Here is a 12,037-nt window from a genome sequence, read left to right on the forward strand (position 1 = left end):
TGCAAATGATTGCTTTAAATAGTTTTATCAGTCTTGTCTTAGATTAGTTTCTTAGGATGGATTCTCAAGGATGGGAACAATGGTTCATTCATTCATGACATTTTTATTAAGCAACTATGATGTGCCAGGCAGAGTGAAAGGCTGACTTGATTTGTGTTGACATTCTTTCCATTTGTTCTAGAAAACTACTTAATTAGTTGAGTTGGCTATTAATTGTCCAGCCCAGTAGATCCTTGCTTCCTCATTACTCACGGTGAATGTTTAGGAGTATACTGAATAAAGTATTGTAAGGAAGACAGATCTGAAGACGTGGCAGTGTGTGGCTAAGTGAGATGTACATGCCTTTAGAACTCTTTGCTGTTTGGATTGCTTACACAATTCAGCATTCTTTTGATGTGACAATAATTGAGAGATGAAGGTTTGACCAAAAGAGAGGCTTAGAACACTGCAGAGCTGAACATCTTAGGTTAAATAACCAATGCTTATTTAAATCACTCAAAAATTTAAATTGAAATTTGGCTAAAGCAAACACACACACTTGTATTATATATCCAAACCTTTTTGTGAACATTTATTGGAAGACTCATATGTGCCAAGAAAACAAATGTGAATATGACATTGCATATTCCTAATTAGTGGGAAGAGACAAATATGTAAACAAATATTTGCTGCAGCCCAATTATTTCCCCACCATAAAAGAGTTTGAATGTCAAAGAATACAGAGGAACAGAAATTTCTCTCTTTTTACCCAGATTTTTTTTTTTTTACTACAGAAGATGTGTTTCTTTTCTCTCTCTTTTCTCTTTTTATAAATTAATTTTTATTGGAATATAGTTGTCCTTCCTTCTGTGTTTTACTTTTGCATCTTGTGGGGAGGAAAAGAAAACTTGTTACAGAGTACAATAAATATAAATGATGTAGTTGAGATGAAAACTCAGTTTCTTCAATAGACGCATAGTTGAATGAAGATTCAAAAGCAAGTAATTAAAAGATTTTTGCTCTTTTGATTACACAGTATGACTGGCTGGTTGAAGAGAAGTCATTGACTGATTATTATCTGAAAAGTCACTGGTTTCTTTGTAAACATAATTTCTCATAATCATTAGAAGGGACAAAAGTAAAATAACTGTGTGTGCTGTACAAGCTCTAATTAGTCACTGCAAAAATACTCTAGCATGATAATTTTATTTTTCAGTCATCTAAGTTAAAGAAGAGCAAAAGAATTAGTCTACCCACTTATCTAGAACATTGGGGTGGAGCCTGACAGCTTGGGTTCAGTCATAACTGCTGGTTACTAACGATAACTTCAGCTCTCAACACCTGTGCTTCTGTTTCCTCAATGGTAAATTGAGGGTAATGATAGTACTCGCTTTATAGGGCTTCTGAATCCAGTAGATTCTGCTCTGGAGGAGGATCTTGGTCCTTCTCAAGCAGCATTTGCTGCTTGGTCATCTTTTTTCCCTTAAGACTCTCTTTTCTCCTAGCTCTTAAGATCCTCATACCTTTTTTTTCCTCCTACTTCCTGCTCCTTTCCTTTTGTCTTTCTTGTCTCCCCCTACACCCATGTTTGGTTTCTAAATGATAGATATCTGAGGGTCCTTTCCTTCTTCCTATTTATTCCTTTCAAGAAGATCCCTTAGTCCCATGGTTTCAAATATTTCTACATGCCGATGAGTCTGTATAGATCTCCAGTGCTGACCTGTCTCCCTCTGAGATTACAGGTTCATGTGTCTGGTTGGCTCCTGGATATTGCTCTTTTAACATATTTCTAACTGGATCTCTGGACGTCCCCACTAAAGCCAGCAAACAAAGGAAACATTTCCCTTTCGCAGTCATTTTCATCTTGGCTAAATGACCTTGCATCTATGACTCATTCTCGAGTCTTTCCTTTCGTTCACCCCATACTTCCAAGCAGCAAATACTACCTCCAGAATGTATTTGAATCAGTCTGTTTCTGTCTTCTCTGCTAGCCATCATCATGTCTTGCCACTTTCATAGTCTTTTAACCTGTCCCCTTCCTGTCTGTCCTATACATAGCTGCCAGAGGGATTGTTTTAAAAGTAAAAATTGAAGTCTATCCTTTTTCTGTTTAAGATCCCCTAATGGCTTCCCATTGCACTTAGAGTAAAATCAAGTCTTCCCATAGCTTACACATCTGAGTCCAGTGACCATATCTAGAAAATAGGAATAATTGTGACTTTAAACTAGAATATAAACTCCTGGAGGGCACAGATTTTTATCTACTTCATTCACTGCTGTTGTCCCAGTGCCCAGAACAGTGTGTGTACGTAATGAGCACTTAACAATTATTTGTTGAATGAGTAAACACATTCAGATTATATGAGTCTTTCTTTTTCCCTGTTTTAGAACAACATATTATAGCCTAGTATTTTCTATACTATATAGAAGGTTCAGCAAAGGCTTCTGGTACAATATCCACCCACCCCTTTCTTGTTTCTTTTGCATTTGTTTGTTGGCCCTAAGGCTCCAAGATCTTAGTTCCCCAAACAGCTATTGTACCCTTGTGCTCGGTAGTGAAAGCTCAGAGTCCAAACTGTTGGACCACCAGTGAATTCCCTCCCCACCCCTGTTTTATTTTTTAAATCTGAGGATGCATTTGAGTCATTAGGGGAGGATAGATAAGTAATAGAACAAGGAACAGAATAGAAATTGGAAGGAACCCTGGGAAGGTCACTGCAAAATAGTAGCAGTGACATTACACAGATGTACCTTACCCTGGTCATTGTCACTATTGTACAAACCAACTGAGAGCAGATTAGATATGATTGTAAGGACTCTAGGTTCTGAAATATTTTTTCTGATTTGCTTTTTGTAAATGCCTGAAATTTATCATTAGTATGACTGTAAACCCACAAATTGTGAATAAGCCTGAGAAGGGAAATACATGAAGCCCATTAGCAGTTATTTATATTTTAGTGTAAATTGATTAATGAGAAGCTTGCTTGACGGGTAAGTAATGAAGCATAAGCTTTGATGGAAGGCATAAAATCGCAGGGACCTGGGGTGGAGATGGCATTGTAAGCACTAGGAATACTGTTCTAGAGGGTGGAAGGTACTGCTCTATTTCCCAGCTTTTCTTGGAGTTGGTCCTGGCCTCAAAGCTGGGTCTCCTCCCAGTTTGCTGGTGTTCTTGTCATCTGGGTTCCCTTTGGCTGGCCGCAAAGACCTTGTGTAAGGCTGCCGAGGAGGTGATTCCATTCCAGCTAACTCTGCTGCTTGTTTATTTTTAGGTATCTTGCAATATATTCAGAACTCTCCCTCCTAGTGACAGCAATGAATTTGATCCAGAAGAAGATGAACCTACCCTTGAGGCATCATGGCCACACTTACAGGTACTTTGAGCTGACATTTGTTCTAAAAGAAAGGTCCATTAGTCCATGAGCTGATTAGCATGGGACTTCCTTGACGGCCTTTATTCACCAAGAAATCAGATTAAGAGTACATTACTGGAAAGCTGAAGAATGCATTTTATGTTTCTTACTCTTGATAATTGGATGCCAGAAGAATAAAATAATAAGTATTATAATGCTTTAGGGTGGCCCCTCCCAGGTTGCACACTCGGCCAGCAGTTTTTTTTTTAGCATTTCTGTGATCTTCCCGCTGGAGCCTCAAACAAGAACAGAACTATTTCTCGTTAATATTAGTTAGATGTGATTAGGTCACAGAGTACATACCTCATTTTCAGCAGTTAGGTACCCTGGGGACTTTGAATGCATGTCTTTGTGATAACCACGAATGTGTTTCTTTAGCCTGGAAGGACAAAAACAAATTGCAGTAGCTGTTTCACAGTGTCATATAAGGAGGAGCAATAGCTGAGAAAAAGCTTATGTGAAGGCCAGTTTTGCTCTGTTGCACTGAGAAGGCCATGTTTTCCAATTACCCTCATGTGCCAGCACAGATTAGGACCATCCCTGTATCTCCTTTCCCAGCATTAGGCCCATTTGTACTGCGTTGAGTTTTCCACACCAGCCCTTCATCATCCTCCTTTCCTGGCTGCCTTCTTTCAAGACCAGACTTTCTCAAATGAATAGAACGAGGAAATGTGAGTACAGTGAACCTTAAGGCCAGTTTTTCCATTCAGTTAGGTTGTTCTCCAAGGCTGGGTAACAGCTAGTAAGGAGGGAGGGAATGATGGAGAAGGAATATGACCTTGTACATTTTAACGGGAGGCAGAAGCCGCTGCGTCTTTGTAGCAGTGTGCTTATGGTTACTAGTTGACTTTTCTGAAGGGCAGAAAACTGTAGCAGGGAGAGTAGGCCTAGAGAATTCTAAGGGTTTATTTTTTTCCCTGCTTCAGAATTTTTGACATACATTTGCAACTTTCCGTTTCCTGCTTTGGCAGCTCAAGGTTGCTGCAGATATATATGTAATGCTCTTTCGTCTAGTTATATGGAGAGCTTTCAGGGCTGTTTTCTCAGCTCTCACCTAGGCATGTCATACATATGTATTCCTGCTATGATTGCCATGTGGAGTAAATTAGTTAAAACCCTATAGTCGATTTACTATCTTAGATGCTTGATTTTTTTTTTTTCCTCAAGGTGCCAGACATACTTTCTGCAGTCTAAGAAATTTGGGAGACTGATTTGTGCTTTTCATGGTGGATCCCAGATTGTGACCAAAAAAAAAAAACAAAACCAAAAGCAATAACTCTTGTGGATTTTTTGTCATGTCTTATTCTTCATGCTTGGCATCAGGTCACAGAAGTGCAGTATTGTCTGGAAGAAATTTAAAAAACAAAGCAAACAAAAAGAGATAATTTTCTTAGAAAAGTCCCGCATTGTGTAGTAGAAAAGACGAGGAGGGAAATGCCTTCAGAGCTTCAACTTGTTGTCTAGTCTACATTCTAGTCTTCTGTCTACTGAAGAGACAGTAGACCATTCTTACTATTTGCAAGAGCTTTTGAATATTCTAAATTATGATCGCCATAGATATAAATTTCCCCTAAAGTATGATAAAGTTTAATTCAGTATTTCAGTTAATCCTTCGTAAGCTTAATGACTCTATAAGACATGGGACTAAATTAATTTCTAAAGCTGTTAAGCTGAATTCCACCACCACAAATGTCAGGCTCACACCGTGTCATTAGTACAGAAACATTAACCATTAGTTCATCTGAAACTCTTAAAACCAAGGCAACAGTGAAGAGTGATGCTGAGATCTGTGCCTTTGGAGATCTAAAGTAACAAACTGTCTTCCAGAACATGCTGGTTTCATCTCTGTTGACATGTGTTTCAGCCTGTAGTCCTCTCAGCCCTTCTTTAGCTCAGGGGAAAACATGACTTAGACTAGATCAGGTTCTGTGAAGGCTCAGTCGTAAAGAATCTGCCTGTTAATGCTGGAGACTTGGGTTCAGTGCCTGAATTGGGAAGATCCCATGGAGAAGGAAATGGCACCCCACTCCAGTATTCTTGCCTGGGAAATCACAGGGACAGAGGAGCCTGGCAGGCTATAGTCCATGGGATCGCAAGAGTCAGACATGACTGAGCATACACAAACACACAAAAGAAACCTACATGAGAAAAGATTCTAAAAAAGAGAGAGTATATGTATATGTGTGTCTGTATCATTTTGCTGTACACCTCAAACTAACACAACTTTGTAAACAAATTATACCCCAATAAAATTAAAAAAAAAAAAAAGCCTCTTAAAATTGACAAAGCAACCTTCATTCATAGCAAAGGTCAAGTCAGTAGGCACTCTGGCCTTCACTCTCTTTGGCTTTCGGTATGTCTTTGTACTGGTTCCTGACTTGTCTCATGAATTCTGTTTTCTTTGTGCATTCTGACTCCATGGATCAGTCACTGTTCCATTTTTACTGATGGGTGGTTTTAGCACTGAAAGACTCTCGATGTTTCAGAAATCTCCCTTTCTGTCCATGATAGGTCTCTCTTGTTGTAGCGCCCTATCACTACTATTCAACATCTTTATGATTGATCAGACAATTGATTTTTCCTAACCCAAACTGCATGTTCTTCAACCTTTTCACTTTTTCGTAACTCCAGCATTTACAGTGTGCTGCTGCTTCTGGACCACGTTTTACAAGGAAAACAGTGAAGTTGCTCAGTTGTGTCTTGACTCTTTGCGATCCCATGGACTATAGCCTACCAGGCTCACCTGTCCATGGAATTTTCCAGGCAAGAGTACTAGAGTGGGTTGCCGCTTCCTTCTCCAGAGGATCATCCCGACCCGGGGATCAAACCCAGGTTTCACACATTGCAGGCTCACACATTGAGCCACCAAGGAAGCAAAACACAGGACACACAAGTGTTTATTACCAAATCTCTGACAATAGAAGAGAAGAAATCACACTGTGGTTGTTGGGTGGTTGGCTACGATCATTGCTTTCACTAGTTGTCTGCTCCTGCACACTTTGATTTTAATTTAGGCTCATAGAGTATTACTCATAACAAATTATGAATATTTCAGGATATTTAAAAATAAGAAAAAATGTTAAATCTGCTCTCTGTGTTTTGTTTGATCTTTTCTGTTAGTGGTATCTTTTAAACTTTCATCCCATGGTTACCACGGTTATTCTTTGCATATTTTCTGAAATTTGTTCTATATTTCTAGTAGAATATGATTTTGTAGGACTTCCATTTACAATTAAGGGGTTATTTGTAATATTTTACACTTTAGACTGAAAATCTGGAATGCTTAAGTCTTCTTACTTACGTTCCTTGGAGAATTCACTTATGTGACCTTGAAAAGTAATTTATTCTCCCCAGTCCCTAGTCTTTTCCTTTAGAAACTCAAGGGAGATTTTTGATTCTGAGGTAAAATTGGTAAAAAAGAGAGCATTTATGCTTATTAATAAATGTGTCTGAAGTATTTCCACCAGACTTTTTTAAACCATAGCCGCGTTCAAGAAGGGAGAGGAAGCTTTGCCAATCCCACCAGAAAGCCCTGCCAGCCCACAAGGCGGGCCTGGAAGATGGAAATCTCTCCATTTTGTGGGAGTCAAAAGAGAGTTGAAACCCTCTTTCATGAGTTATTTGAATAATGCTGATGTAAAACTATTGGTAAAACTATAAGTTGAAAGATTAGTATATTGAAGAAAAGAAAAATTCTTCTAGGGCATGTTTGAACTCGGGTGTTATTATGACTAAAAGTACAACTTGGCATTGTTCAGATCACAGGGAAGAAGTTTTTCTGAATCTAGGGTTTCAGAGAGCAAAACAGAATTTTATAGAAAATTAAAATGCTAACGTGGACACCTAATGTAAGTGTTACATTAGAGTCTAAAGTCACAAGATCTCATTTAGGTTAATGCTATCTGCAGACCATTAGGGGGATCCTGAGATCAGATTTTCAGTGGCCTGCAAAGTCAGAATTAGTTTTATAACAATACTGCTTTATTCTCTCTTTTTACTGTGTTGGCATTTGCCCTAATATTTGTAAAAGTGATGGTGGTTGAAATTGCTGTTTCCTTATTAGCACAAATCAAATGTCAAACTGACTTAGTAGTTGCTTTCTCTACTGCCATGCACTTAGAATTTAAAAAAATCCAATTTCAATTAAGAATGTCCTTGAAGAGCAGCAAAAATTATTGATTTTATTTAATCTGGACCTTTGAGTACATATTAAAAATAACATTCTTCATGGTGAAATGGAAAGTATACATAAAGCCAGCTGAATCTTTGTCTTGTGCTAAATAAAGCATTTGTGTGATTGTCTGAGCTGCATATTAAAGTAACTATTCATAAAGTATCATTTTTACCTGAAAGAATACCTGACAAACTATGGTTATTCTGACTTGGGTACTTAGTAAGTGTTTACTGTGAAACAAAGAAAACAGTTGTTTCCCCACTGATAAAATTAGAGCATTCAAGCAAAATTTAGAATTAGAATTTTAGAAAATTTGTATCTGTCCTTTATCTGTCACCTTGAGCTTTATAGCTCCCCAAAGCTTAAAGACTTAAAAAAAAAATTGGAGATATTAAGGAATGTGACTTTTATTGATACTGTTTAATAAAATGTGCCAACATTTGTAGTAACTCAGTGAACCAGTATTTTCCAGTTGACCAATGAATGATGTTAAGTAACCATGCATGGGTAAATATCATCCAAAGTGCAAGATAGATGACTGGTATTTAGTGTAACAGTGTGAAAAATTCATTGATATGGTTTCAGCTTCTCAACTTCAGTTTTAAGAAATGACTGTCGTTCTGGTGTAGTATCAAAGAGTACCCACAATTAAGTAAAAAAAAAATGTGAAAGTACTCTCTTTTTCACAACAGTAGGTTTGTGGATAGCTCGATTTTTGTGATATATTTTAACCAAAGCAACATATTCTAACAGCTTGAAGATAGAGGCAGATAAGAATCTGTCTTCTAATATGCCATTAAAGAGATTTATGAAAACAAAAAGCAATATTCCTTTTCTTAGTAACTTTTTTGAAAAATAAAGTTGTTTTTCACAAAAATATATTAGTTATGTTAGCATGTGATATGTTTTATTGTTCTGAATAATAAATATATTAAAATAAATATAATTTTACAATTATATATTTATAAAATAAATAAAAATATATTAAAGTTTTTGTGTTTATTTCTACTTCTATATCTCATGTAAACAAAAGCATTTTGGAGTCTTCAGTAATTTTTCATTATAAAGGGGTGAGACTAAAAAGTTTGAGAATCGTGTTTTAAGCAGTAATGACAGTAGTGATATGTGTTAGCCACTGTGTAGGGGCTTTCTGTATATATTATTACATTTAATCTTAGGGATTATCATTTGCATTTCACGGTTGAAACAACAGACTAGGGTTACACAGTAAGGGGTAGAGCTAGGTTTTCAACCCAGAATCTGTCTCTTGAAAGTTCTGGTTTTAATATACTGTTGTATATGTGCTACACCAGTATTTAATGTATGCTTTAACATAGTTTTATTTTGCAGAGCATGTAAACAGTGATTCCCCCACTGTTTCTCAGAAGTTATTTGAGGTTGACTCTGTGGATGAGAATATTCTTACTCTTTGCAGATGAGAACATCCTGACACACTCTTACATATTGTTGTTGTTGCTAGAGGAGCGTAAATTTCCGTAAACTTTCTGAAAGGAAATTGGTAATGAATGTTGATAATCCTGACATGTTTGGATATCTTTTGATCTAACAATTTCCCTTTAGAAATATTTTCTCATGAAATAATTGATCCAGTTCACACTGATGTGTGTTATATAAGGTACATTGTGGTGTAATTTAATTGAGTAGTAATTTAAGAACTATTTACATGTCTAAGCAGAAGATATTGATTAAAGTAATTACGAATAATGGAATTATTCATTATAAATTATCTATAGTGGACTATGCTTCTGGCTACTAAGAATGGTAGCATAGATATTGTTGGCGCAAATTGACTATATTGTTTAGATGGTAAAAATAGCTTGAAAACTATATTTTATGTGTGTGTATATATATGTGTATATATATATACATATATACATACATAAATTTATAGTACATTGGTATGTTGTAGAGGTTTAGAAAAAATCAGGAGTTTTATACATTAAAATGTTAACAGTGGTTAACTCTGAATGATGAGATTTGGGGAGGTTTTTATTTGCTTTCTTAGGCTGTGTTTTCAGATTATAAATTTAAAAAGCTAAAAATCATAACAGCAACTGTGAGCTTCAAGAAAGGCTAGCACTGCTAGTTGATTGATACTGAAACACATTAAACCCCTCGTCAGTTTTAGTATTAGAGCTTTTTATGGTTTTTAATACTGTTCTCAGTGAATTATAGTTTGAGATTAACAATAATCTTTTTCTTGCAGCTTGTATATGAGTTTTTCATACGGTTTTTGGAAAGCCAAGAATTCCAACCCAGCATTGCCAAAAAATACATAGATCAGAAATTTGTATTACAGGTAAGTATATTCTTGTCATTGTATGTATTTGTTTTTCAGTTGATAACACTTTATCTCATTTGCTGTAGATGTTTGTTAAAAAATCTTACAGTGACAGTTATATCACCCTGTAAACAAATATATATACATAAATTTATTATTGCCCATTAAAAGTAATAGGTACCTCTTTAATTTATTGTACTGGAAATTAATTACATTTTAAATAACAAGGAATTCTAATGCCTAAATCCCTGCAATTTTCTTTCTTAAAATGTAATTATAAAGGAATTTCATTTATATAACTCTAGTTTGTGACTCTTTATATAATTTGAAAACTTCTATTTGCATAAGGATTTTAAACTATTTCATACATCTGTTAAAACTGAGTAGGCATGGTCTAGAGCATAAGTAAGCTTTGATAAGTAATCAAAGTCAGGGTACTAGTAAGCTTTCATAGCTAGGAAGTAGCACAGGTTAAGACTTAAGATTCCCTTGAAGAGATTAACTCTCACCTATCTGTTTGGAACTTCTCAGTGTACCTACATATTTTTCTTGAATGTCATTTTACATTTATAATTATGGATCATATCTGTTTACTCCAGACCTGGAGTACATTCATGGTGCTGTTGTTGACAGTCATCTGTAAAAATGGATACTTGAGCCAACTGGTGTATGGATTGTTGTAGCTTCTTTCTAAGTGATGAATGAGATGCCTTATGTAGAAAAAAATAAGTATCTCCTAGTGAGTCAGTATGCAGAACTTCACATTTAAAACATTGCTTTGGCAGGAAATTGATCTTCTGGTCTTACTGGATAAAGGTTGATGACTCAAGTGATGACCTCATTCCCCTTTCTTAAATTAATACGTTTAGAATTCTGGACATATGAGGCTGAGAAGTTTTGGAAAAGTGAGATTTGATATTTGTTGTTGTTAGCCGCTCAGATGTGTCCGACTCTATCACCCCACGGACTATAGCATGCCAGGCTTCCCTGTCCTTCACCATCTCCCAGAGCCTGCTCAAACTCATGTCCATTAAGTTGGCGATGCCATCCAACCATTTTGTCCTCTGTCGTCCCCTTCTCTTCCTGCCTTCAATCTTTCCCAGCATTTGATATTTAGAGAGGTAGATAACTAAGTAGATTGATGGTTCACTGGGCAATAGGTAGATTGGTCCAGGTCCTTATCCCAAAGAGGTAACATGCATTTCAGGCAGAACAAAAACCAAAACATAACAGATCTGTGTTTGTATTGGAAAGTCCTTGCATTTCTACAGCACTGTATAGTTGTCAGAGCACCTTTATATGCATTATTTAATTTGATATATACAATAATCTAAAGCAGATATGGCTAAGTTTTATGCCCATTTTGTAGATAAATGAATTTGAGGTCTAAAAAAGTTAACCAGATTTCCCACACACATGTCTGTCTTATTCAGGTTTTCTGTCTCTTATACCATGATGGCTCCTTGTGATTCCCTTCACTATAACTTGGAATGACCTCAAGGCAGGAGTAGCCCCCATCTCTCAACACGGGCGAAATGATAAGGTTCTCTTACATTTATGGTAAATTGAAGTGCCCAAGAGGATCAGATAATTATTCCGCAGTAGACACTGTGTTTAGTTGACATGGAAACAGTAAATCCTGCAATCTTTCTATGAGAGCCGGTGCTTTTCTTACATGAAGAACATGCAGGGCCCAGTCAGGGTACTCTCCGTGGTTGATGATACTGATGATAATAAAGCTCCTAAAATTAAAACATCAGAGAGACCCAGACTTGGAAGGGACATTTTGGTTTGTCTCTTCTAGTTCTTTATCCATTGAATCAGTGTCCTTTGAGGCTCTGGTCAGGGGTAACCTCTGCTGGCTCTTTTTCAGTGAGGAAGGGCCACATACTTAGGCAGGTTCTTCCCTTTTTGTTAGAAAGTTGTTGTTTATGTTGAATCTCCCTATACCTCAAATGCCTTTGGCCTTATTTCTTCAATAGAGTCCCTCAGTATATCACTAGCCCAGGCATAACCTTTTAGGTCCTAGAACACAGCTTTTGTGTTAACCTCTCACCTCTTTTTCTCTAAAGCAGCAGTTACAATTCAGATGCTTGTAGACTCATTTAAAATAGTCTGGGGGCTAGATTCAGACAATATGCAGACTGGTTGCTACTGAAGGGAGCTTTG

At 36.6% G+C, this 12,037-nt stretch overlaps 1 protein-coding gene across 3 annotated transcripts in view; it reads left to right on the plus strand.

Moving 5' to 3' along the window:
• The window catches only part of PPP2R5E (protein phosphatase 2 regulatory subunit B'epsilon), a 149,288-nt gene that overhangs the window by 101,834 nt on the left and 35,417 nt on the right, over positions 1 to 12,037 (plus strand). For all 3 annotated transcript variants that reach the window (XM_061156920.1, XM_061156922.1, XM_061156921.1), the window contains exons 4-5: positions 3,252 to 3,353; positions 9,794 to 9,886. In XM_061156920.1, the coding sequence (XP_061012903.1) occupies positions 3,252 to 3,353; positions 9,794 to 9,886 (195 nt within the window). The remainder of the gene's footprint in view (positions 1 to 3,251; positions 3,354 to 9,793; positions 9,887 to 12,037) is intronic.

The sequence above is a fragment of the Dama dama genome, chromosome 12, assembly GCF_033118175.1.
Source record: "Dama dama isolate Ldn47 chromosome 12, ASM3311817v1, whole genome shotgun sequence".
In the NCBI taxonomy this organism is placed as follows: domain Eukaryota; kingdom Metazoa; phylum Chordata; class Mammalia; order Artiodactyla; family Cervidae; genus Dama; species Dama dama.